Source organism: Streptopelia decaocto, assembly GCF_964273445.1.
Source record: "Streptopelia decaocto genome assembly, chromosome: 2".
Classification (NCBI taxonomy): domain Eukaryota; kingdom Metazoa; phylum Chordata; class Aves; order Columbiformes; family Columbidae; genus Streptopelia; species Streptopelia decaocto.
Window position 1 is genome coordinate 121,569,292 of NC_138655.1, and position 27,783 is coordinate 121,597,074.

The 27,783-nt window shown below is 38.3% G+C and overlaps 1 protein-coding gene and 1 long non-coding RNA gene across 3 annotated transcripts; one reads left to right on the forward strand and one right to left on the reverse strand.

The window, feature by feature from the left end:
• The first annotated feature begins 352 nt into the window (after positions 1 to 352).
• On the forward strand, positions 353 to 27,452 carry AZI2 (5-azacytidine induced 2). Its single transcript, XM_082046173.1, has 8 exons — positions 353 to 630; positions 10,157 to 10,386; positions 12,806 to 12,931; positions 13,252 to 13,351; positions 15,060 to 15,208; positions 18,033 to 18,094; positions 21,630 to 21,748; positions 25,058 to 27,452. The coding sequence occupies exons 2-8, from the start codon at positions 10,162 to 10,164 to the stop codon at positions 25,444 to 25,446; spliced, it is 1,170 nt and encodes a 389-aa protein (XP_081902299.1). The 5' UTR covers positions 353 to 630; positions 10,157 to 10,161; the 3' UTR covers positions 25,447 to 27,452.
• On the reverse strand, positions 1,039 to 20,038 carry LOC309436727. Of its 2 annotated transcripts, XR_014183398.1 has the most exons (4): positions 18,879 to 20,038; positions 16,544 to 16,623; positions 2,578 to 2,614; positions 1,039 to 1,491 (listed from the first exon to the last, which is right to left on the reverse strand). It is a non-coding gene; the product is annotated as an uncharacterized lncRNA (long non-coding RNA). The 2 variants fall into 2 exon arrangements; XR_014183399.1 differs by lacking the exon at positions 18,879 to 20,038 and having other exon boundaries at positions 16,544 to 16,789.
• Positions 27,453 to 27,783: the final 331 nt, after the last annotated feature.

The following is a 27,783-nucleotide window of genomic DNA, read 5'->3' on the forward strand; positions in this document are numbered from 1 at the left end:
TGTCACCAGTCACTAAAGAGAAGAGTTTAGCACCTTCCCCTCCTCCTCCCCTTGTGAGGAAGCTGTAGCTGCCATGAGGTCTCCCCTCAGTCTCCTCTTCTCCGGCTGAACAAACCAAGTGACTTCAGCCGCTCCTCATACGGCTTCCTCCCCAAACCCTTCACCAACTTCGTGGCCCTCCGTTGAGCGCTCTCCAGTAGCTTTATGTCCTTTTTACACTGCATACAGGGCTCACTCAGAGGAGCATGTCTGAGGCCGCTTCGCGTCCCTATGAGAGGCGGACAGAGGCTGCCGCGCACTGCATGCCGGGATTTGCAGTCCGCTCCCCGCCCCGGGCCGGCGGCGGGGCCGCCTCTCTCCTTCCGGGAGCAGCGAGCGCCCGTTGGAGCGGGAGGAGGCCTGAGGTCCGCGTCATGTGAGGCGTTTGTTGACTTCCTCGCAAGGCGGCGGGCGGGGCCGGCGTCCCGGGGACTTCCCGCGGAGGCCGAGGCCGGTACCGGCACCCCGGCGGGGCGGAGACGATGGGAGCCCGAGGGGGCCCGGGCAGAGAGCGGGGCGGCCGTGGCGCTGCCTTCCCGCTGAGGTGACCGACCGCTTCTGACCCGCTAGGCCCGGGCAAGGCCCGCAGAGGTTGGTCCCGGCGCGGGGGAGGGGACCGGCGGGGGCTGCTCCCCGCTGCTGGGAGCTCCGTGCCCCGGCACCCGGTGGGATTGGAGCGGTTCTCCCTGGGGACTGAGGAGGCTCTGGCCGATCTTTAGTTTCTCTTTTAAAAAATATGGTCGTTCTTGGAGGAGGAGCGGGGTGGCGGGGGCTTGCGTGGCGTCTCTGGCCGCTTCTGCTGTACGGGTGAAATGTCATCGAGGCATCCCCGCTGAGGGACGATGGGCATCGATTAAAAGTACTGCTAACCAGTCTCAGGTAGGCAATAAAACTGGTTTAAAAACCACACTAAATGAAGGTGAAAACGTGCGTATTTTTGAGCAGCGATTTGTGTGTTAGAACAGGGGAATCTGGCCAAGCAAATGAGCAAAGTAGGTTTATTATCGGCACAAGATGTGAAAACATGGGAACATGAAATACTGGAGCAGACTGTAAATACAGGGTGTTTCCAAAAGATGGACACAATTTGGAACCACTACGTAATTGAAATTGGGTCCTTGTTTTTGGAACACCTTGTACAAGCGTTGCAGGCCGTGTTGGTTGGGAAGAAGGGAGTACAAGTGAGTGTTGAGATAGTCTTCTATGCTTGTGATGCTTTCAGCTTTCAAAAAATCACAGCTTGAAATCCCAGTGTTTCACCTGGTAGAGAAATACTCTGATCTCCTTGAACAAATCGGTCTCCCAGCAACTTCTAAGCAAGAGTGAGTTGGACTGTAAAACTGTTCCAGAGAGTAGTTTTAGGAGCTTTTACATTTCCCAGGGAACCTCTTAATTCCCCTGCTGTCTTAACACTGTGTGCATGCAGTAACATCAGCGTACTGGAAGCCAGCCCTGGAAAAAGCGTAGTGAGAGGAGGATTAGTGTCTTAACAGTCAAGTCTGATCTGGGCTCCAAAGGTCAGGTGCTTTTCTGAGACATTGTCAGAGAAGTGTTATTTGGACTATGGGGAAACATTTAATAATTTCCTGGGTCTGGGTGTGCGATCAAATGCTACTACTGCTGATAATGCCAGTTAATCTGTCAGCACGTATATCCCGGAATTTTTATCATAGAAACCAAAACAAGTGTAGCATTACTACTACATTTTGTTCTTTGTATAACTGGTATTTTATAGAAGAACTTGTGGTAGAAGTGTTCATCGTATGATTGCACTGTAACAAGTAGGAGACTGTCACCCCAAATCCAAAGAACAATTTTTGAGCCAGCAACTCCAAGTAAAGTCAGAAGGCAGCAAACACTGGTTGAGTGAACTATAGATCAGATTATGTGAGGATTTTAGCCACCTCTCCCCTAAAATCCCCACACTTTTTAAAAAACTACTTTTTTCTCCAGTCCTCGTATGCTACAGTTTACAGTTTAGGAAAGTATGAAGTGACCAGTGGCAGGATGCAAGATAGGTTATGTTTTAGAAAGAAAATTAAAGATTAAAAAGTTCTTTAAAAGAGCAAATGGGATGAAGTGACGTTGTGCAGCAAAAATGGATAATAAATCAGAGTTAATTTTAAGATTGCCTAAATTTCAGCAAATAGTCTTATTTTCTATGTGATAGTTAAAAGGTGGAGAAAGTAAGAAATTTTCAGGTCAAATACATGAGCAAACTGTATTTGGTATATGCAGGGTGGAGAAATGGAATGAGTTCATCTCCCAGTGTTGGAAAAACTATATATGAAACTGCAAATCCAGTAACACTTGTTCTTAAGATATCAGTAGAAGCATTGAATTGGAGATAGTGCATTATGACTGGAAAACGTTAATGAGAAATGCCCACTTAGGAAAATAGGAAAGTGAAAACTACCCGTGAAAAAGTGCAGACCTGTTATTGGACGTGCTGTCAATATCTGATTTCTTTAGAACAGATTTTGAAGAAAATAAGCAAGAAGGTAGAAGTAAATGGGATAAAATGCAGTGTGGATTTACCTTTTGATGTATGTTTCCAGTCTTTCACAGGTGTTTTCTAGACAGAGAAAGTCCAGATAGAGAGTCCATATTTAATAAAACAGCTACATTGGCAATGAGGTCCAGTTTGTGAAAATGACAGGATTAATACAAGAGTCAGGCAGGTAACTAGCTTGGGAGAAGTCAAGGGTGGGTTCTGCTGAGGGAGACTTTTAGAGACCACATATGCATATGATTTATCCACAATCAACTTTGCAATCAGTCTTATGTCTTTGTTATATGTTTATACTATAATTGCATTAGTTAACAATTATTTATTATGTGATTGTATAATATTTTTATGTGGAGTTCTTGGTGCATAAAATGGTAGATGCTACTAAGATTTGACAATACATTTGAGGAGAAGAAATTAACTTTGAGAAGCTAAGCTTAAGTAACTTGAACATTCAAAGTCATTCCCTTACAAGCTGCTAACAGGAACTGGTGTTCAAATGACGATGTTTTTCTGAAATAATGAGATGTAAACCTGAATATGGAATCATAGAACAGCCCAGGCTGGAAAGGACCTGGAAAGATAGAATTATTTTGGTTGGAAGAGACCTTCAGCTTCATCATGTCCAACCGTAACCTAACTCTAGCACTAAACCATCTCCCTAAGAACCTTGTCTAAACAAGATCATCTAGTCCAACCTTTTTTTGGGAAAGAGAGCCTAGATGAGATTATCTAGCATCCTGGCCAGTTGTGGCTTTAAAACCTTCAGACTTCATGCTGGTGAATTGCAGGATGACCAAGGGCCATCAGTGTGACTCAGTTTAACTTGTCTTTTCATAGCTGTAACAGGTGAGGTGTGTTTCCAGTTGAATTAAAAGTTAATGCAATTATACAAGGCTTTCATAATACCTTATTACTTCACTTGTGAACTTATTGCACATTAATTAATCTGACGGTTGGGTTGAGTGGGAGGTAGGACCTACTGTTTATTTTACAAAAGAAGATTTAAAATAACCCAAAACAACCCGTCTAAGCTTTCATAAGTAGTTCTTCTTTATAAACATTTTGAAATGAGAAGGAATGAACACCAAAAAAGTGTGTATTAAAATAATTTTCAGTGTTAGCATGAGAACATATGGGTTCTTCAGTAACCTTTGAATATACTTATAGTTGGTGCTAGGAAGGTTTAACAGCCATAAGCCATCTTGTTCCTGCTTGTGTTTCTTTGACAGTACTGCTTCTAATTAGCTTCAAGATTAAATTTAGTAGTTGAATAAACAGGATTATATGATGCTGAGAAGACAATATTTAACTGACTCCAACTTCTTTTTTTTTTTCCTCTCTCCGTTTCTAATGGTTGTCAGGGAAAGTGGTGGTTGTGACAGCATCCACAGAAAGGCAAATTGAATACATTATATTGAGGATACACAGGGTTTGCAAATTAGTGATGAAGATACTGGAGCATGAAACTGTTCAGAGAATGTAAAATTTATGAAGCACCATTGTCATAAAATGGGATTTTTAGTACTTTTCTAGCTTTTGTGAGAGTAGATGATATTGTGGGAAGCTTGAGATTGAAAAAAAAAATTGCCAGTTGTACCTGAGGAGATTTTGCTTGTCTCCTGGAGTTTACCTGGATGTTCATGATAGGTGAACCACAGTGATCTGGCTTGTGAGCTTAGAATCAGTGACTTTCCATTTCCTGGAGGCAGCAAAATGAAAGCAGTTTGGAGGTCCGATGGAGCTGTTGTGCTGACGTGTTTCTGAAAGAGCACCACATGTGCTGAGGCTGCAGGGCTCTGCCCTTGTATGTGCTTTAGGGCTGTGGACTTTGTCTGTACGGAAGGATAAGCAGTGGCCAAAGCTAGGAGCTGCTGAGATGCGCGTATGCAAATTTTTGTTTGCTCTAAAAATGGAGGAAGTATCTGTAAAAAGCGATTGCCTCTCTCTGTAGAACAGGCTGTTCACGAGTAGAATCAAAGAGAACCTACAATTTCTGAAGGAGAGATGCAAAAGGAGAGATGCAAAAGGAGAGATGCTTAAGGAGACAGGAAGTTTTGCTTGTTTTAGCATCATGTGTCATATACTCCATAGGTGGAGTTTTTGATGCTGACTGCAGGAATTCTCTTTTTCTTTGCTGTGCTGTCTTTTAAAAAAAGAAAAAAACCCTGTACTTTTTGAAATTAAAGTAAGGACTGCAACTCATTCAGGATTGCTGTGAGTCAAAGGCATTTCTTGAATTTAATGTTTTATGACTACGTGCATATATGCACCCTTTTATGTAAGGCAAGGTAAGCCAGTACAAAAATTATACTCATTATTAACAGCTGGAGACTGTTCATAATACCATTATAAAGTCAAACCCCTCAAGTATGGAAGGTAAACAAGGCTCTCAGTAGCCTTGAAAATATCAGGAAAATATCCTCTTGAAATTATTTGCATTTGACATTTGGAAATATTTTGAAAACTGTTCTGTTCTCTTTCAAATCAGAAGAGGGGGCAAAATGGGAGTCTGCTTGATACAGGGAAAAATTAATGTAATCCTGCTTTTACTATATCTCCTCCTGACGCAAGAATAAGATTAGTATTTCAAACTGCAGAAATCTGTTTTTGCAGTGGTCTGCTTGCTGTTAGAGCCTCTGCATCCCGTGTTTCTCTTACATAAAATGCGTTTTATATTTAGCTACCTCCCATGGTGTTAATGTCTAATATTTATAAAGCTCTATGAAGAGAAAAGCTATATTTCTCCATTAGCAAAAAATGAGAAAACATCAAGATATTTAATATATTAAAGCTGTTCTTTAACCAACATTAAATGTCAGTGAACAACAGAAGGGATTTCTAGGAACCATTTTTGTCTGAGCTCTGTGAAAGAAAACTGAAGTACTGCCATCTCTTCGAACTCATATGCTTATAAACAGGGGACATAATTACTCCTGCTAGAACTTAGTACTATGTCCTGTCAACAGTGTATTCATGTTGTTATTTGGCTTTTCAAATTTTTTAAAAATCAATTATTTAATACAAACACTGATACTATTCATTTCATGCATTTATTTTTGGAAGTAAACGTTAAAGTCCTTTTAAATTGGCTGTTTCATGCGCAGTTCATTCTAAAAAAAAAAAGAAAAAAGGTAGCATTAACTTGTTTGTGTATTACTTTACATATTTTAGTGGGAAATCTTTAACTGGTTTCTCTAGTACAGATTATCTCATGAATTACAACTCCAGGGAGACCAGTATTCGCTCAGGTGCTTCAGAGTGACAGCTCAGAGGCATTCACAGCAGCGCGCACAAGTGTAGCTTTGAACTGGGGAACCAGAACAGGGTAAAACGCTGGCAGAGATCTGTGGCTGAACTTGGTAAACCATCCTGGAAGACCTTCTGGGACTGCCAGATTTGAGGAATAGTAACTTCTGGAATAATCTAATGCATGTATTCCGTCAGAGAACACTTAGTGGACTGTTGCTTACAGTTCATATTTTTTAAATGATGTAATATAATGCTGGAGAAAGTAGATTTTGTTTATTGTTCTTAAGGAGTAAAATTAAAGGCTACAGCTGTAGTCAGGGATTTCTTAAAGATATAGCTCCATTTTGTAAGGTTTTGCCTTCTAAGTGGTTCTGTCTATTGCTTTAATATCATGATAGAGCTTTGGATAGAGAAATAAGTATTTGTGAGCATGCCGTGTTTTTCTTTTTTCTTTTTTTTTATGAGAGCACAACAACTAGCTGGATGAACTGTGCATTTCACCATGACCTTTATAGAACTGCTGATCTTACTCTGTTTGATGGCCAGGTTTTATTCTTACATGAACTTTTATCTTTTATTGGCCTTTTAATATGGGCTTTGCAGGTGCTGGAGAGGTAAATTTGCCTTTTTTTTTTTTTCTTTATTTGGAAATACTGCAGTAATTTTTTTGCAGCATAGAGATAAACTGTTCATAGTTTTTTGTTTGTTTGTTCATTTTATTTTTTAGGTTGTGTTGATTTATTTAGATATATTTAGCAGTGCTGCTCTGATTTTTCTGATGTGACTTTTTACTCATTCTCATCTAAGGTGTACTGCTATGGTTAGTGGTGCATATACTGTAACTTACTTTTGTGTCATCATGCACCCTTCCAATACAGAAGTCATAGCACTTTTTTTTCTTAGGAAACTATCATATCGTTTTTGTGACTGAGATTTGAAACTTTTTGAAACATGAAGTAAAATGAATATTTAGTAAGCACAGGAACAGACTGTTTATTAATAGAGTTAACTGGTAAAATTACCTGAGATTTGATAAAAGGATTTTTTCTTCTATAAATTTGTTACAATTTTTGAAGTTGTTTGTTGTTTTTTTTCCAATTAATTGTGTGGTTTTGTAGAATAACTATTATGGGAGAAAATTGGGAGCTATTTAGAACAAAATATGTAAAGACTTTTCAGATTGGCTGATAATAGCATCATGAAAACTCTTAGAAATCATAGTGGCTTTTATTTTGTGAAGAATAGATGTTTTTGGTTTCAAAAGCAGTGCTGCTTTCCAAAAGTAGACATGTCCTTCAAGAGCTATGGGCAAATCTCAAAGTACGAACAGCTTTTTGTTTTCTGAGTGTCTATGCTGTGGCTTTTTGAAGTGATCTTATGCTAAACTTAAAAGTAATCTAAATATTGTATTATTATATTTCCTTCATGTGATGCTCTAAAATTCTGGGTACATTGGTGTCCAGTGGCATTTAAATTAAATTTTATGTATATCTGTGCATTTCTTTGAAAGTGAAGTCAGTCTGAAGTCTCAGTTTTCTTTCTGTGTTGCTGGGCACGACGGCAGCAGTGACGTGAGTTGTGTTTCTTGTAAAGCTGAAACAACTGCACTTTTTTGTGGTCTTAGCAATGTGATGCAGTGTGTGGATATTTATTAATACTTTATTTTTATCTTTCATTATATCTTTTAACATAAAGTATATACACTGTGAATATTGTGGTGATTTTCTCTTCCTAACGGGCTGTTGAGCTTCCAGTACAGAGAAGCATGTTTTAAGATAATTTTATTTATTATTATTCACTGAAGTAAAAAGTTTTAGAATTGTGCAGTTCCTTCTGAATATCCCACTTAGTTCATGTAAGCCTGTGTAAGGTGTTGCCTCTGTGCCCTCCACGGTGTTAAATCATCAGATCTGTTCTTTAAAGGAATGAGCCAACAGGAAGGTGTCTTATTTGGGCACTTGTCATAGCAGAAGTAGACTTCTGTTTTGTAGGTAGTTTGTTGTCACTTAGTATCCAATAAGTTTAGTAAAAAATGTGTATGTTGGCTCTTTCTGAAATGCTTAGGTTGTATGTAGAAATTTAGAAAAACATGTGTTACAAGCCCCTTTGAATTATGTGGAATTCTGTGCTTATCTTCTGACTAGCACCCAGTGCTGGCTTAGAGAGCTACTTTAAAAAATCAGAGTTGAATAATCCGGTAAACTAAATAAGATATTTCAAGTAAAAAAAGTTAGTGCAACTATTCCTCCTAATAGGTGCAGGAGAAGTGTGTACTTGAATTTATAAAATAGTATTTATGTATGCCGAGTCTTACTTATCTTGGAAGGTCTTGTTCTTTTGGAAGCTTAGTATCTAGTTAGCAAAATGCATAATAAATATGGTCTCATCTTCTGATGCTGTTTCCCATTTTCCCTTATTTCTGTCTCCTGGTGGAACTGATATGTGCAAGAAACAGGCAATATATGATGCTCAAGTTCAGGAGCCATAGGAAAGTGTGGGGATAAAAATGTATTTTGTACAAGGGTGTGTAGTGACAGGACAAAGGGTAATGGCTTTAAACTGAAAGAGGGTAGATTTAGATTAGATGTAAGGAAGAAGAAATTCTTCACCATGAGGGTGGTGAGGCACTGGAACAGGCTGCCCAGAGAAGCTGTGGATGCCCCATCCCTGGAAGAGTTCAAGGCCAGGCTGGATGTAGTTTGGAGCAACCTGGTTTGGTGGAAGGTGTCCCTGCCCATGGCAGGGAGTTGGAACTAGATGGTCTTTAAGGTCCCTTCCAACCCAAACCAGTCCGATTCTATGTACAAGGTCACAAAATCTGCTGCTTTCTTCAAGAGGTAACAATAAGCTGTGATGCCTCTTTAATGACTTTTGAGTCTACTGTTCAGAGAAAAGGAGATGTGTTGCTTTGAGAAGGCAGACTCTTGGAATTTGATGGGGTGGGTGACAAGACTTGCAGAGCTCTTGGTAAAACGGGGAGGAAAAGCTGGTATGTTATGCTCATCTTAGAAGGCAAAATGAGCAATTCCTTCAGGCAGTTAATGCAGTTTAAATGATGTAGTGCTTTTGGTCAAGGTCACCTTGTGCATGGAGTTATTCTTGCAATGAAAAGCAAACCTTTTTTGCAAGGCTCTTTTTACTTAAATATGAGGCAGAGCAACAGGCAAGGGATGCTTAGGTGACCTGTTTCGCTAGAGAACATCAAACAGCATACAAGGCATCTGTTTGCCTCCTGAAGATAACCATTAAAAGGACTTCAGTTTCGGTTTGTAGTTTTCTTGTATTTTTTTTCACCGTTGCAACTCCGTTGCTGTCTATTTAGTATAAACGAGCTGTCTCAGTTTTTTATCACGTTGTCTAACTGGCTTGAAGCAAATTGAGACAAATGTGGTAACAGCACCATTGTTCAGCTGTAGCTGTACAACAGCTCTTCATGCTGCAGCCCATGTAGCATTCCCATTGCTAGCACACTGAGAGAAATTTGACCACATAGCTAAGCTCCCTTTACCTCTTAGTATCACTAAAGAAATGGAAATCTAGTTGGAATTTAAATAGCTAATACACAGAAGAGACAGCAATTGTGGCTGTGGGTTTTTCCCCTACTGATGGTTTGGGGTTTTCTGCAGGTTCTTGTTTGTTTGCTTTTAAATCAACCTCCTGAACTTGTTCCTGATAACTAGTAACATTAAGATGAGGTTATTGTCAGTTTTATCCACATGTGTTGAGGCAGATCCTGTTATTGAGTATGTGTTCATTCTTACCATATTTGCAGTCAAGAATTAGTGTAATAGTTCAGCAGGATGTTTTCTACAGTAACCAAGTGAAGAATAGCTACTCATGCAGCCTCTTTAAGGACTAATGCAAGTTTACCTTAAGATTTCATTTTAGGGTTTGGGAAAAGAATGAAGATTCGCATTCTAGAATGAAGGAATTTTGGTACTTGTGCTCAGGAACCACAGTAGCTGGTAGATTTCTTGCAGCTATGGTCTCTTTTACTGCTCAGTGCTGGCTTGCAAAAACTCTTAATATGATATTCCTCTGGAGTTGAAATATTTGGTACCAGTCACATTCCAGGATGTTAAGCCTTAATAAAAATTAATGTGGGGGTTCATAAATCTGATGCATACTGAAAACATTTTTCTCAAGTAACAGGGAAAGATGCTTGCTTTCTAACCAGCATATTTTCAATGTAAAAAGGATTTCATTATTTTTCTGCAAGATATTTCCTAATTATTCAGTTATGTCATACTTAGACAGAAACACCCTGCAGTATTATTTTGGAAGGTTTTCAGACTTGAGACTCTTGATGAATTTGTCTCTGTGAAAATTTAACACTCATATCTGTCTTTTTAACAGCTGTCATGGAGGAGTTGGTAGAGGATGACATCTGTATTTTGAACCATGAAAAAGCAGACAACACTCATAAGAGAGACAGGGAGATTCCTGTTTCATCTTACAGTGGAGATGAGTCTGTTGCCTCGCACTTCGCACTTGTCACTGCATATGAAGATATCAAGAAACGACTAAAGGAGACAGAGAAGGAAAACTCCTTCTTAAAAAAAAGAGTGAGAATTCTAGAAGAGAAGGTAAGAAAAAAGTTGATTTACCAGCTTCTGGCAGCAGCAGCAACATTTTTGCTCCTGGCTGGATGGCGCAGCAGATGGTTAAGTATTTAAAATATGTACTTAAAATCATTTCCAAATTTAAAAGTTTTGGTAAATTGTTTTATTTGTTTAAGTGAAACACAGTTTCTTTCTTTGGTAGTCTAGTTACATCATACTGGGATTTTTGATTCTTACTGGGCATGTATGTGATGCGATGCAGTAGTGCCCTGCAAAGACACTAACTGTGATTCAGAAAGATGTGTAGTTTCATTGGATCATTACTGTGTTTCATCTACCTCTTCATGGTCTTTGTTAACTTGGGCACGTGTGACTTAGTGTTGTTGAATGATGAGGTGTCAAGTCTATAAACTGTCAGAATTCAGGAATTGTCTGTCAAAAGAATCTCTGGGGCTCAGCGTACCGAAGGAATAAGGAAAAGATAGGTTGTTAATATCTGGCTAGGTCTAGCTAATAGCAGTCTCAAATATGAAATACAAAATTGTAATGCTTAACATAGAGGTGTTAGCTGGCTATTTTTTAATGCAGTAATTCTAAAATAGAAAGGAATCTGGGAATCTGTTTTGTATGCGGTTTCTCATGGCCTTAGTCTAGCAAAGTTCATTCAAACTAAAAGTAGACTGTAGCGTAGGCTTTTCTCCCCAAGTAAATAATGCTATCGTTAAACATATATCCGTTGTTCAGTAGTGAGTGTGCTGCAGAAGGTCTTGCCTTTGATAGCTTGCTTTCCTATTAATATAAGATGGAAAGACAGATCCTAGAGTTAAAGCCGAGACATTTCTTAGGACTTAGTCCTAAGTATGTGCTACTGACTATTAAAAGCTTACAAAGTATGTATTATTTTATGGCACCGGAATGAAGAACTTGAGTCACACTCGGAACAGTTTTGAAACACTTACTCGGGAATTCTTGGTGACTAATTTGACAGGATTGACCTTCTGTCAAAAAGCAAAACTTTCTCAGCACTTTCTTTATCTAAGGTCCTGTGGGGCTGATGGGGGTAGGAAGTAGAGCTCTAGACTGAATATGCTCTGAACCATGCTGAGTGTAACATCTTTTACGCGGTTACTCAAAATCACAATAAACCGGTCTTGACCTTGACAGTCCCTTTTAGTCTTGTCTTTTGGTTTGGCCTGGTTCAGCTTAATTGTCTTGAAGATGATACTTTGTTTTCTATAGAGAAAACTTTTGGTTTATTATGTGAATACCAGAAAAATGCTTCTATGAGAGAGGAGCATTGAGAATAACAAAACTACCTTTCAGTCTCAGTTAATGGGTAGCATACCTGCATGGTAAAAAATACACAGGGAGTTACTGCTTTTCAGTTATAAATTTCAAAGTTTATGGAAGCTTCCAGAAAATTTGGTAAGGCTTATGTTCTATCTGAACAGTTTTATTTGGGGGATGAAAATATATAGGACAAAACTTAAAATGAGTAGTAAACCTGTTGTCAGGGTCGATACAAGAAACAAAGGGCAGAAGCTTCCTGCCTTTATGGCTTGCTTTCCCTACTTTCTTTCAAATGAACACCCAAAAGAGGAGATGTTTGAGGTAGATACATAACTGTCACCTTTTTGATTTTTGAGGGGCTTTTGTGGCTCTTAATTTTTAAGAAAATATATATAAATGTGTTGCAAATATCTACATTAGGCAGACTGAATGTTTTTGCAGTGTGCAGAATAAACAGAATGAAAAGGATAATTCATTACTAAGCTAAAACAAGACCTTTCTATGTGAACAGATGTAATTTGATCTAAGACTTCTCTTGCTGTCTTATTAAAAATACCGAATGCATTTTAACTCTGCTCTCCACTTTCTGATAGTCTAATTGGCAGTGCCTATTCCCCCTTGCTTGTCTTTTGCCTTAGCAGGCAATGAGATACTGGTGAACCTGGAAGTTAATAGTTATTTGTTAGATAATTCTACTTTGGCTTTTCTTACAGAAATATATTGAAAAAATATTTGTTTAAATTATGCATCATTAAAAAATACTATGTTCAGTTTCCTCTGAATTTTCTGTGTATTATATCTTCATGTGTTTAAAACTCTTTTTCCAATAAAGCAGTTTGTACATCTTCAGAGCATAGAAAAAACATTACTGAGGGATTGCCAGTGTGAATAATCATGACTTGTGGATGTTTTTTTAAATACTCATAGCAGTAAACTAGCAAGCATTACATATGTTTGGAGACTGCAGAATTTGTAAATGGTCCTCTGTAAAAAATGATTGTGTGTGTCAATATATTTGATCAATTTATTTTCTAAAGTAAAAAAAAAATGCTTCTACTTTAATGTTGTGGGCTATACTATTGCACTTTTAAAATTTTGCATTCTCAGTATAACATACAAAACTTCCTGTTTCTTACGTCTGTTAAACTTTTAGCTGCTTGGCTCCCGGCTTGAAGAGGAATGCAGTTCAGTTGGACGTGAGCAAGTAAATAAGGCATACCAAGCCTATCGAGAGGCCTGCATTGACCGAGATAATCTGAAAAGCAAACTGGATAAAATGGTATGCCTTTTCAAGTAATCACTTAAAGGCATGTTATATAAGTACCACATAGTTAGTAAATGTTTGCTGTAGAATGAATTTTACTTGCTGGAGATCTGTGGTATTTTATCACTTCTTTAGATTGTGTAAGTACGTGACACTGCTTTATGTACAAATAACAATTTTAAGTATCTCAGCTTTATTACTGGGCTAGGCTAATGCTAAAAAAAAATCAAAGCAATATTTTTCATTTTTTTTAATAGTTGAATTATCAGACGTGATAGAAAAAAGCTTCACAAATATTTTGGTGTGTTGGTTTTTTTTTTTCCCCCCGAAAATAGATGAAAGAAAGTGCAGAGTCTTTGAAAACCTTGAATGAACAGTTGCAGTCTAAAGAAGTAGAGCTGTTACAACTAAGAACTGAAGTGGAAACTCAACAAGGTATATATTTGGTTACTTCATTTTAATGTATAGTGACTAGTCTTAGTGGCGATATCAGGATCTCAGGGCAGGAGGAGGTTTAACTCTCTCTAGTGGGTAGGTAAGAGAGACCTATACTGCAGTATTCTGCAATGAGGTCCTCTGAGCTTGTGTATGGCTTTCATTCTTGTACATGGTGACGTGCATGTTAGATTACCGTAAGTGAGGAGCTCCGTGGTAAAGATATGAGACTGTTTTCTTCTTCCACTGTAGATTACTTAATAATATGAGGAATGTGCACAACCTGACAGTTTAATAGGCTAGTCAGGTACATTTCTGGACCCACCACCTCTTCCTCTGAGTGGGGTGGGGACGTAATTGTTCAAGTATCGAACACTATCCAGTCAGTACCACTTCCTCTGGTACCTGGTACCAGAGGATGTTGTACAGCAGTAACTGCAGTTAACAGCAGTTACTTAAAGGGCTGGGAGATGAGGAGGAAATGTAGAAAGATGCTGTTTGTAGAGAGCCTGGTGGAAACAGGAAGGAGAAACTAGCAGTGTACCCTGGCAATTCCAAAAGCCCAAATCCGGGTTCTGTTATTGCTATTGTAAAGAGTGCTATGTAGAAGACAGGTATGTAAAATAAAACACTATGGAAGAAAAAACTAGTCTTTATTAATATAGTTACAGGAAAAGAGAGCAAGAAAATGCCATCTGTGTGAAGGTAGAGATATGGACTCGACTTCATACTCTGTACAAATGCAGTCATTTGCAGGGCACTTTTAAGTGTTGCTGTGCTTGAATTGGATTACTTTCCAAGAGAAGCTCAAGCATGTAATGCACTACTTCAGTTGCACAAGTTTTTAAACCTAGAAGAACAAACCACAGGTACTAGTAGTAGTGTCATTGTTGAGGACCATATGGATTAAGGAGGTAAGAAGTGCAGAGTTTATAAGGAGAGTTCTGAAAATGTGATGATTTCAAGCCTTACTGAATAATCAGTTGTACTTGTAAACGGGCTATGAGTACCTTGTTTAAGAAAAATCAGTGCAGCTTAAGCTTGTTTAAACTGCTAAACCTGGAAATGAGTGTTCCAAGCAGTTAAAGACTTGGGGTTTTCTTCTGGTCATGTTCTTTCTTTTCTTCCTGTCTAACTAGCGTCCTGCTACTGATTCAATGCTGGGATTGTCTTGGGTTGCTTCTTGCTAATGACCATGTAAATTTGTTCTGTTTGACAAGACTTACTAAGATTTACTGTTTTATTTTGATTGTATCTTTTGGTTTTCTGTTTGGAACTTCTTGATATTAAACTTGGGGAAAGGTTATGATAATTTATGTAATGATATAAATCTGAGAGGGAGAAGGCTCATGTTTTCAAAGCATGTAAGAAGTATGCAAGTTGGTTTATATATCATGCATGTTTGCCATTAACAGATTTTTGTATTTCCAGTGCCTTTTTATGCTGTTAATGCCTTTTTCTTCATGTAAAATTTCCAGTGCGTTCCTGGAAATTTGGGCTCTGTACTTGAAAATCACCAAATAGACTACTTCTCTGCCAATAACTTCACCAGTGTTACTATATCTCTTTTGTCATAGAGTGCAGTTTCTTCAGGATGTAGGGCAAGGGCTGGTTGAGGTGAAACACAGAATCACAAAAACCTTACATATTGAGTTATATTCCTTGAACTGAGACTGAAATATGATTTTCTTGTTTGTCTTCTTTACAGTGATGAAAAATCTGAATTGTACTCAGTCCAGCTGGGAAATAGAGAAGCTGAACAGTGACCTGAAAGTGCATAGTCTAGAACAGGATCTAGAAAAGCTCAAGCAAGAGTGCAACAGTCTCAGAAATGAGTTGCAAAAATCCAAGCAGAAGGTACCTTTATTTTTAAGGAATTTTTGCATTGATAATTTTAAATACCATGTTCAAGCAAAGTAAAAGGTAAACACAGAGATATAAAGTATGTAATTGAGTGAAAGATGAACATCCTAGTAAAATTAACCTTAAATATTTTCATAGGCTGTCTTGTTTCTGGGAAGTAGTAACAGGCTCCCCAGGGAGGTGGTTATGGTACCACACCTGTCAGAAGTCAAGGAGTGTCTGGACAACGCTCTTAGTCATAAGGTTTAATTTCAGGTCATCCTTCAAGGAGTAGGGAGTTGAACTTGATCCTTATGGGTCCCTTCCAGCTTGAGATATTCTAGAATTCTACGTAGGTGAGATTTCCCTGCCATAGCCAATGTAACAACAGAAAATAAAGCTTTATGATTTCTTGTAAGTTCACATCAAGTGTTCTATGTTGGCGTTTGTCTTGGGCTGGACTACATAGAAAGTTTGGGCAAAACCCAGTCTCTGTTTTTTTGATGACAGTAGTAGAATGCTGATGTTAAAATGTGTCATGAACTTTAAGGAGCTCTAGAACTTTTCTTTAGGGTAGTCACATGAAGCTTGTCAGGAGAGTACCTCTTCTGGTGCCCTTCCCTGCCACTTCTGGGGCAAGTGTCTGTTTTGAGGGACGCGGTGGTATAACGTAGGATCTCAAAAAGAAAATTAAGATAGCTTAACAGTAATAAAATGCATTAAGTTTAAAGAAAAAAATGTCTGGTGCATGCTTACTGCTTTACATCTCGCCTGTGATGGAGGGTACAGTGGCAGTCTCTAGGACTCTGCAGTCACATTGCAATAAGTTTAAAGATTTAAGTGTGATTATTTGAAGAAGCAGACTATTTTAGGTTCCTTGTGGTCATTAATAATTATTATTATGTAATCTTAATTCACTTAGTATTTGAGTGAGACAATATTCAGGGTATGTAAAGAATCCATCATCCATGGACATCATCCTGCCTGCAAACAAGATTTGGTTTAATTTAGGAATATTCCTTTGGCACATTTTCTTATGGGCACATTGACATCGCTACAGAAATACACTTTTGAAGCAAATCTCCTAATCACCACTGCCTACTGTGCCTCGCATTACAGAGCAGTCTGGAGTACGGGAACTGGATTCCTTTTGGATGAAACCAATTAAGATGCACCCTAACCTCTCCTGGGCATTCAGGGACCAGACCAGCGCAGGCCTGAAGCCATGTCCTCCTCTCCTGCTGCCCACAAAGTGTCTATAGTTGGGGTGTTGGGGGTCCCAACTCTGAATGCCTCTCCACAGATCTGCTGCTGTCACACCACATTCCTAGCTTACACGGACAGGCTTACCTGAGACAGGCTTAGCATGGATTGTCTTGTCTCAAGTTTAGTCTGTGTTTTTTCCACTAGATGGGGATGCAGCGCGTTACCTGGAAGGCATGTGAGGTGTTTTGTTAACCTCATTTATGCTTGGTTGTTGTCTTCACTTGTTATCAGGAATTATTTTAGGGATTTTCAATATCTTGTAAATTCTGAAGGCGTTCTATAACTTGTATGCAGTTCTGGTGCCTTCAGGTAGCTCTATAGAATAGGGGAACAGCTGTATAAATAATTGAAGATTACAGATTGTATTGTGAGAATGAATATTGCTGGACAGAACAGACTAAAATAGCAGTTGTAAGGACTAGATGTGCCACTGTTTAAATAATGCTTATGCCAGCAGCTTTTGTTGCAAAGAACAAATACAAGGAACAGCTTTTTTTTCAAATATCGCTGCTTCTTGGTCGTGGTAACTGCTTAATATAGGAAATAGAAAGGTACAGGTTTTCAAATGTGGGATGGTACAGCACCACTGTTATTTTTTTGAATCATGAAATTGAATCTCTGATGGGTGGTGGTGGGAAGGTCTTCAGAAGAGCGAAAAACTGTCAGGTGTAATATAGGGAAATGTGATCAGTGGACAATGACAAGTCAGCATTTGTGTCAAACCCAGTTGCCGTTTTCACTATTAGTGTTTTTAATTACAGTAGTCAGCATTTTCAGATGTTTTTCTACCTTAGGCAAGTATATTTTCTATTTCTATTTTTAGATATTCAGGTTTTGCATTGTAGTTGATGCAGTGTGTACATTATATTGACAAGTTGCTTGAAATGTATATGGGCTACCATGAAGCGACAGTAACAGGTACCAAATTCATAACAGCTGTGGCTTGAGGGAGCAATAGTAGGAAGGGAACATGGGAAAGGGATGTGAATGGGAACTCATCACAGGTGAGGGTGTAACAGAAACAGGACTAACAAAGCAAGATCAGTGTTCGATTTTTTTAAACAGTCCCATTAACTTCAGTGGGGCTGCTTGTATGTACAATTTAAAGCAGTTTTTCAGACTTGGGGTAAATTACGTTCTATCATAAAAATAACTTGTGGATGTAAATCTACACTGAAACAGTTTAATTTAAAGGTCTTCGTATACTGGGGCAGGGAAAGAACAAGAGAAGACTGTGTTCTTTTTTTGATGGAAGTCAAAAGCCTTTATCAATTTTTGCTTTTCAAAGAATCACAAATTCAGAGAGCTCAGCTATTTTAAAAGAAGAGAGAGTGAGTTTGGTGGTGGCGGAGCAATGCTTTCATATAAGTAGGTAATTCAAGCATTTTAAAGTGGCAATTCTTAGTAGAAGTCTTTATGTCCATTTTGAAAACCATTGCAGCCCAACACAAACGAAGACTACTTTACTTCTGAATTTTAGGTGAACTTGTAGTTTCACTGCAGTATTTTCAGATAGAAGATCTGAAATCATATGTTCATTCCTTCTCTATCTTCCTCTCACTTTGTTATGCAGGACCAGGCTCAAGAAGAAAATCCATTAAATGGCGACTTCCTTCAAAAGCAAGACATCCAGAGGTATGGAAATCAAGTGGCTTTCATGTTTTATTTTTAGTTTACTGAGGGACAATTATTTGAACAGGTGGCTATTCTTGCAGCCTGTTCAAAAATGTTATTTCAAATTACGTAATCTAATCTCAAGTCTAGGTATACTGATTTAATAATTGGAATTGGAATTGTTTTTACTTTGGTATTTTAGTAGTCCAGGATGATGATAAGAAAACATTTCCATCTTCAGAGTGTTCTACAGAAAATGAAAGTTAAATTCTCTTGGATTTAAAAATTCGCTTTTTAATATTTAGCTGACTTGAGGATGTGCTAGATAAATTTCCAAGTCTCATCCCAGCTATAGAATATCTTCATTCTACATATGGGGAGGTTTCTGTATTTGCATAGGTGGTGGTTTCAGATCTCTTGCTTAGTGTTGGAACATACATTCTTACTTAGCGCAGTACAAAAATATTTCTGCTAGAAGACATTTTAAAGTATTTTTTGTCCAATACTGAGGAGCCATTGTGTGACATATTAAAAAATTAATAGCAATTTTTGAGAAAAATACTAACATATCAGTAAGATTTGTTCTCATTTTGCAGCCATTCAAATAATAATTTTGCTTATGATATAAACTCCTATATTACCCTCTCTTGAGTATGTGCTGCATTACAAAGCATATATACCCTGTAATTCTTTCTGCAAAGGAATAATTCATGAATGCATGGAAGTTCCCAAATGTTCTGTTGTGCAGAAATGAAATACTAACTGCATCTCTTATACCAAATTATGCTTATTTTTGTGTACTTACACAATTTTCCACAAGAGGGAAGAGTGGTCCTTCACATTGACAGATTGTTTCATGTACCTCAGTGCTTACTTGGCTGTTGAAGAGATGGGAAAGGGAACCAGTCACTGAAAGAGAACAGCACAGATCTTTCTTTTCATATGTTCTCTGGTGTAATGATGATAATATTACACACACTATACACAAATTATACTTCCACCTGTCACCTTGGCTGGATAGCTAGCTAGCTAATGCTTTTTCTTGTGGTTTCTGCTGGAGGTTCACAGTCCTACATGCCTGAAAAATCCATTATCTCAAGGTAAAGCAGATCTTTTTGATCTTCCAGAGCAGATTTATTTCACAAAGTGATGTTCAGGTGGCAACCATCTGCATTAGCATATGTACACCATAGTGTTTGTTGTAATATTACATAAATAATGAATGGACAACGTATACTCTCAAAAAATCTGTGGGAAAAATACTTGAAAAACCTTCTATGCAAAATATTTGTTGTAGCAACCAATCCTGCTGTTTACGGGAGATGGAGGCATTGGCAGTTAGTTAACTTATTGGAAAGTAATTATTTCACGTTTGTCAGCAACCTGCAGATCTGACTTTAAATTCTTGGTTTGCAAATGTACTTTGTTGCAGATTTAGATAGGCTGCTACATTCAAGGTTAAATAACATGTTAGAAGGCAGTATAGGGTAAGCTTCCAAGCGCGTGGAATCCTTGGTTTTCAATTGCAAATGCCTTGAAAATTATGCCTTGCAATGGGATACCAGGTCAGTATCCACAAAAAGAGTAAAAATACACTCTGTGTGATTTAAGTGGAATTGTGGTACCTGCATCCCTTTGAGAGATGATTTTACAAACACTGAATGCACGTTACAAAATTTATCTAAGCATTTTCCTTCTGATTGGTGGCAGACACCAAGCTGTTCTTATATTTGCCATTGTATGTATAAATATATTAAAATATTGGACAGTTCTGGTTTGATATAACTAAAGTTTGTTTGATCTTATTTTTGAGATTGAAACACATGAATAAATGAAGTGTGTTTGCCACATCAACTTAATTTTAAAATTGTCATTTCTTGGAAGTTCAAAGAGCCAAATGGATTCTGCAGTGAAAAGGCTTTCTTGAAATAAAACTTCAGAAAAATTTTAACTTTCTATCTGTCAGAATTGCTGATACCTAATACATTACCTGTTAAATTTCAGCTTCCTCTGTTCTTTAGCAGTCTTGGAATTTTTGTATTCTGGGGAAATATTTCTGTTCATAGAAGAAAGTTTCATTTCTTCATTTTAAGAGAACTCTTTTAGTGTTAATTTCCAGGACTAAATAATAACTGTTTCTCAAAGTGCTTTTGGACACATTCATGTCTAATAAATTTCATGCAGGACTGATCCTAAATTGCACTTTTAGAGGGACAGAAATCTGTATACATGCATGCTTGAAGATACAGTTGTTATATAGCTTAATCGTTCTTAGTCACCACAGCAATAGTTTGAGGTACTGAACTGTTTTCAAACAAGTGTCTTTTAGGTGAATATAGTGAAGAAAGAAAAAATATTCTGAAAACTCTCATCCTTGATACGTGTCCTGAAAAAATGTGGTTTGGTAGAATATTAAGCATTAAAACCAACCAGCCAAAACCCAACCAACAACAACGAAACAAAACAAACAAAAACACCAAAACAACAACAAACCCAATCAAACAAACAAAACAACAACAACAAAACCAAACCAAAACCAAACAACAACAAAAAACCCCACAACCAACCAAAGAACAAATAAAACAAACAAGCAAACCCCCAAAACATTAAATCATTGACATAATGTTTAAGTAATTGCATTCTTATGTGTTTGAACACTAAGCAAACTATTAATCAATGTAAATGTGATGTTCAGTGAGCCTTTGCTTGATTTTTTTTGCCAAGAAACGTGGTGATGCTGACTTTCCTGTTTGTTTGGGTTTTTTTAATTGATTTTCTTACCAGCTATTAAAACTAACCTGAAACTTCAATATTAGAGCAGTGCTGCTGTTGCTAAATATGTTTCTCATATTATGCTGTCTTATCAGAGAGTGAATTGCGTTGCTATTTTTTACATTGTTTGATAAGGCAGTGTCATAACAGATGACTTGAATATGAAACAGTGTGGTTTATATTTTAGTTTGGTCTGTGTGGATGCTCAGTTTGGATCTCGGGTACCTAGTCTGAATTCATTGTAGCAAAATGAATGGTGTAAAGACCCAAATACTGATTTACTGATTTGGATTGAATATTTAAAACTATGCTCAATTAACATTGCTAGGATCATAACATATGATGGGGTGTGTGTGTCATTTATCAGAAGCCATTCAAAGTTAATACTCTACCTTGTTTGCAGTCTGGTGTACATTTAATGTATTTTTTTAAGTGCTCCTTGGAGATTATTAATTTTATGGTAAGATGCTTAGTTTTAAATAATGAAATTGGAGAATATGCTTCATATGTCTTTCCGTTTGGGGATCTTAGCATCATCTAGTATGTTAATATATAATGCATTATATACTGATATGCAAGAGCCAAAATATATGAAGATCCATCAGTTTTAAGATAATTATCAGTACTGCTCGGTTCATTTTGAATTATGGCACTCTAGTAGAATTGGCAGTGTATGTCAGGCAGAAACAATTTATTAACAGTTAGCACTTGATAAACCTATTAATAGGCATATGGGTGCTTTAGAGGTGGCAAGTATTTAACTTTAAAAAAATTTTTGTTTTAGAAGTGTGCAACAAGCATATTGGGAACTGAAGAGAGAAATGTCGAATTTGCGTCTAGTGAGCGAAATGCAAGCTGAGGTTCTACGGAAACTGAAAACACACCCAACAGCGACCAAGAAAGGCAAGTCAGCGTTTGCAATAACAGACCTTACAAACACAAACCCTTGATTCAAGCTGTACCATTTTAAAAAAGAAAGCAGCTATCATATCTTATCAGAATCTCATCAATTGAAGTTGATAAGCTCGGCTATATTGTGGTTCCAGCCTACCCATTTTCTGCTTTTGCAGTTGTCTCGTACTGGTCAACTTCACACATAAAGGTGTTGCTGATGTGTTTTTTCTTCAGTACTGTATTCTGTTCCCCTTGTGGCTTTTTTCTCAGTCAAGTGTTGCTTATGTGCACAAGGCTGAGGTGTTAAGTTTACTCGTATTTGACCTTTTACCACAACTACTTCATATTAGGGGAAAAAAAACATCTTTTTGCAAACACAGTCCTTTTTCCCAGTATAGAATGTATGAAGTATTAATTGGGCAACATTTAAAAATTTGAATTTAATAGACCGCAGTTCCTTCAGGGTTGCATATTTCTTTATGTTGGCATTCAGAAAAGTTGCCTTTTTCTAGCAAAATGCTTCGCAAGATGACATTTTCTGAATGTCAAATACTGAGGCTGCAAAAATGCCTTCTTTCTGCTGCTACCTTGCAAATAATTAAGGGGAAAATAATTTCTGCATAAAGTATATATAATTTCTGTGAGCAGTTCATCAGGTGGGTCTTCCATTTCACACGTATGTTCCTCCCAAGCCAAATGCCCCTCTGGTGGGGCCAGGCTGCTGCTCTGTTTACCGGCAGCATTTATTTATGTTGTTTTCTGCTCACTTGCACTGTGGTATTTACTGTGTTGGGAATACAGAAGATGTGGGTGACAGACAGTGAGCTTGGTTACAATATGATGGTGACAGTCTCTGTTGTCCCTGTCCGGTACAAGATCAAGATGTTTTGTTGACAAAAAGCTTTGATTGGCTCGGTAAGGAAAAAATGGGATTCACCTCCAGGTCAATCCTTGCCTTTGGCCATGGCCAGCAGTGATCAACAGCCACTCTCTAGTACTTGGCTGATAACCTACCAACGTGTTTTGTAGACTTGATCAAATTCACAGGATAGAATAGAATAGAATCATTTCAGTTGGAAGACACCCTCAGGATCATCGTGTCCAACCATAACCTAACTCTGGCACTAAACCATGTCCCTAAGAACCTTGGCTTTTAAACACCTCCAGGGATGGTGACTTCACCACTTCCCTGGGCAGCCTGTTCCAATGCCTGACAACCCTTTCCATGAAGAATTTTTTTCCTAATACCCAATCTAAACCTCCCCTGGTGCAACTTGAGGCCATTTCCTCTCGTCCTGTCACTTGCTATTGGGGAGAAGAGACCAACACCCTCCATGCTACAACCTCCTTTCAGGTAGTTGTAGACAGCGATAAGGTCTCCCCTCAGCCTCCTTTTCTCCAGGCTGAACAGCCCCAGTTCCCTCAGCTACTTCTCATCAGACTTGTGCTCCCGGCCCCTCACCAGCCTCATCACCTTTCTCTGAACTCTCTCTAGTACTTCAATGTACTAGATGTACAAATTGCTACCACGTGAGTCCATGTTCCTACAGTTCTAAGGCACATTTGTGAAATAGCTTCAGCAGAGAAACTCGGAAGCGAATGAGGTTTTGATCCTTAAGCCTGTCAAGGTTTGATGTGATCGTGTATCCTTCTGTCTTGGTTTTTAATTTGGATTTACCTGTCTTGCCACTGTGGAAGTACTGAGTTTTCTCCTACTTGGTGAACAGTCTGACTTTCTGCAGTGGCTAATGAGGTGGTACGTCCACAGCTGGAGAAGCCATTATTGATGGAGCAGGAAACAATGGATTTTTGCCTTTTGCTTTGTAAGCTTTTTTCAGTAATTTTTCAGGTCCAGCAGAAATGAAAACTGTTTTTTTTGTGGTGGTTTTTTTTTTGGTTGGTTGTTTTTTTTTTTTGTTTACCTTGCTTGTCAGCCACACGAATGCAATGCAGATACATCTATGCTTACATTTATAGAAACATCTTGGCTTATGCAAAATATGGGTACAATTGACTTAAAACTTTCACTTCCTATACTTGTAGTATTAGCTGTGGTAAAATACCGTATACAAACTAGCTGTCACTATAAGAGGTGTGTCAGCTCTGCAGAACACAATGTATGGATTGCTGTGTGTATGATGTTAACAATATTGGTTAACGTGCAGATTCTACGCAACTGTCACTTATGTATGGAAGTGTTTTCAACAAACGTGTATCTGCCTGTGGATTTTTTTTTTACATTTTCAATCCATTTTCAGTGGATTCCATTTTTCTTGAACTTCCAAAGGTCTTTAGACCTCAAATTGCTTTTTACACCTGTCAGCACAAGGAGGCCAAATCCAGTTCCTTCGCGTGTCTTTCAGATATGATGCTTGGGCTACTGGAACGTGCTTTTGGCTGATGTTTACAAATTGGGTACTGCCTTTTAAGTTATTGTGACAAACAGAGATTGTATTCTTTGGCCAAGATATTGGCTCTTCTTTCTGTCCCTTAAGCACTAGAGCTACAAATGATAGTTTATACTTAAGATTTGTAGCTGTTCTAGAAAACTACCGTAAGAAATGAGTTTCTTTAACTGTGGGAATCATTAATCTACTCCCATTCCATGTTTATGTAAATTTTCACTACAATAAATGACCTGGATGTATTTGGCCATCTGCTCAGATGTGCTTTGAAGGCGCAGCCCGTTCCTTTCAGGTAGATGCTGTTCCATTTCAAAATCCTCCCCTCCCTCGCTTGGTTTAAAATCCCCCTGGAATTTCAGATGGCTGATCATTGCTGTCTGTTGCTTTACTTTCTGAGGTCAGGCAGTAGTGGAGCACAGAGAACTCACAAACACCTTGTGTTTCCGTCTTCCTGCTTCATGGACAGTGAGAATTGGGGTTCTTGGCAGGCTGGGAACACAACTTGTTAAAAGAATCAGTAGAATAAGAAGCGTGCTCTGTGTAAGCGCTGTTCTGAATCTGGTGGGTTTCTCCAAGCGCACGAAAATCGTCTCTGTTCTGGCATTTGTTCCAGTCTTGTCAAAAAGATTCATCAGTTAATTTAAGTGGGAACTGGGAGGTTTCCTTGATGTTGGGTATATTTTGGACATTACGACTTCAGGATCTCTGGTTCATCTTGGAAAATCAGACTGAGGAGGTTCCTATGTTTGGTGTGTAACTTTTAACTAGTTACTGAAGTAAGATGCAGTCTGAAAATGTGTAGATTGAAAACACTGGGTTTAACATAGCTGCTATATACTGCACTATATTTGGAGTGTATGAAAAATGCATTAGAGAATGTAATTTAAAAATCTTTTTTATCTTCTTTCTTCAGCTGCCTCTACTGCACCAGTACAGTGTGTCGACTTGAATGTCTCAAAGCCGAATTTGACATCTGGGGTAGTCTATAAAAAACTGTCACAAAATGATCGAGTGTTCTGCAACACTGTGTCTCCCCCTCTGCCGAGGGATGTGAGAATCCCCTCTGAAAGGGTCACTCTACAAGCATGGACAGATGAGAGACCCATTCCAGTCGATGGCAAACCATTTCAGGAACACCATTCTTATGGAAAGAGCTCTCTGGAAGATAATTCCTGGGTATTCCCAAGTCCTCCAAAGCCTAATGAGAATGTGTTTTGGGAAATGAAAAATAAAACCACCTTGTTAAACTGTCCAGCTGATTACCTGGATCAGTGTAATCAAAACTGTCTGCACAAGAGTTAAAGAGTTTTTAGAATGATCTGAGGCATTTTTTAGAATCGTTGTGAATAGGCACCTTAATGCTTGAACTTTTAAAGAGGGAAAACAAATTGCCTGAATTGGTCATGGATTGTTTTGTTGGTTTTAATTTTAGTTCTGAAACAGAAAGCCTAGTCTTCCTCTGCTGTAAATCAGGAGCAAGTTTCTTGAAGTTAAAGCTGTGCTGGTATAATGTAAATATAAAGAAATCTAGCACGGGGCCTAGATAGTCTTGTATTGCAAATGACGTACATTTGCAAAATATGACACTGAAGAGTGAGTTCTTGGAATAAAACAAAATAATCCAGTTTGGTATTTGTTTGCTATTTGTATGTTATCCAGAAAGCACTTGGTATCTGATGTTAAGATGTGTAACAGCTCCGAGCTTATTTTTTAACTGTGTGGGTTTTTGTTTTTCCGGAGTAAGACATAAAATGAAGAATTGCGTTCTCTCTCCCTTCCCCCTTTCAATTAACTTTCCGATTCCTCTGGTTTAGAAATGCATTTTTATGTAATTTTTAGCCAAGAAAGGTAAGGTATTTTTTGGTCAAAATCTTGATTAGTGGCAAGAGAAGACTTCACTCCTAGGCTATCCAGCTTATATGGCACCATTTTGGGCCTTATTGTGCATTACAAAGGATGATGAGTGATGCTGCTGGACACTGTGAATCCTGCACGTGCAGCTCGTTTCCTTCAGTTCCCGCTGTAGGAAAGCGAGTGAATTGTGCGCGCAGCGGTGCGGGCCGCGGACCGTCCTGTTTTCAGCGCGGTGATCCTCATGGTGCCTCCTTTGCACAGCACCAGAACCATGACTTTTTATTTGTGTGGTGGTGAAGGCTACTACTTTAAGACACAAAGCCTTAATTTAATTGGATTAGGTGGTGTAGCACTGTTGTTCTACATAAGAAGTGGTTTTGTGGTATCTTTAGTATGCCACTAAGAGCTATTTGAATTGCAACTGTCTGCTTTATAGATTATGGGTGTCTAAGAAGTACTTTTCTTTTTCCTCTTAAGGTCAAGAACTGGTTTTGGACAAATACAATTTATGCCTGATTTTTTTTTTTTTCTAAACTGCTCTGCTTCATTTCTGGCTTAGTATGAGGGGGTTAAGTGAAATGCCTTGACTGCTCAGTACGTTGAAGAAAAATGCTTTGTATTTTAGATGATACCTAACTTGTAATGGGTGGGAAGATAATACTAAATATGTTATTTACCGATGTGTGGGTGGGTGAAGTATTCAACTTCACAGGTCCAGCTTAAGATCAGTGTAATAAAAATTAATTTCACAGTTGTTTAGTAGCAAATTATGTTAAAATTGCTTGCAAATACATGGGGAAGCTGTGATGATACCACAGCCACAGTAATGATGGGTAGTAAAAAGTGTCAGCGAGGTGCTACACGACCTGTGTGGTTCCAGAGCCTTCCTCCCCTCTGGAGTACGAACTTCATACGATGCCCGTTTTCTCCTCTGCTTTCAGGTTGTCTATCAAAGTTTAAAAAATGCCTTGCAGCTCCCTTCTGCTGTATTAGTGAACAGCATACATAAATAATGTTTCCCACTCACCAGATATTGTTTTTATCTTTTGATTATCTTGCTCACGTATACTGGCTTGTCTGTGATTAATGGAAATGGTGTCAGATGCTGGAATTTATTCTGACCAATGAACACAGCTGACTCAGGGGAGTACAATCTCTTGGAAAGTAATAGAACAAAACCCAATATGCATAAAACAAATCCAAGTCACTAGGCTTCAGCTGATAAAACCCAACTACCTGTGTAATAACAAAGCAGCAAACACTTCTTATGTGGCTACCTAAGGTATATGGTATCTAGTTTGAATGTAGCTGACTTTTTGGGGTTCCCCACCTCCACATCACAGAGGTTTTTTAATAAGTAATGTATTATTTGACAGGCATGATTAATACTTCAATTTGTGCAATGAAGGAATTCTACTGTGTAAGATTTTAAATAAATTTATTTTTGTTTGAAATTGGTTTCACTTACAAATCTCCTTTTGAGTATTTGGCACAAAATTTTTCACTCAGTTCTGATTTCTTGATTGTGTATAAAGGTTATTGCAAGTACATTTAAGTTTGAGGTTCACCCTCCTCCATTCAGGAAAAAGAATCTTCTATAGACTGCTTCAGTGTGTTCTGGGACAATTATTCTCTTGGATGTTGAAACCTGAATTACCTAAGCTGTGGTGTGTTCCTGTTGTTTGACCATTTGTGTCATAAGGTTCCTGGTCAGCCTGTCCTCTGTGAGAGGGAAACTTAAAATGATGCTTCTCTGTGTAGCGCCTGAGGATTTCTGGGCTTTTC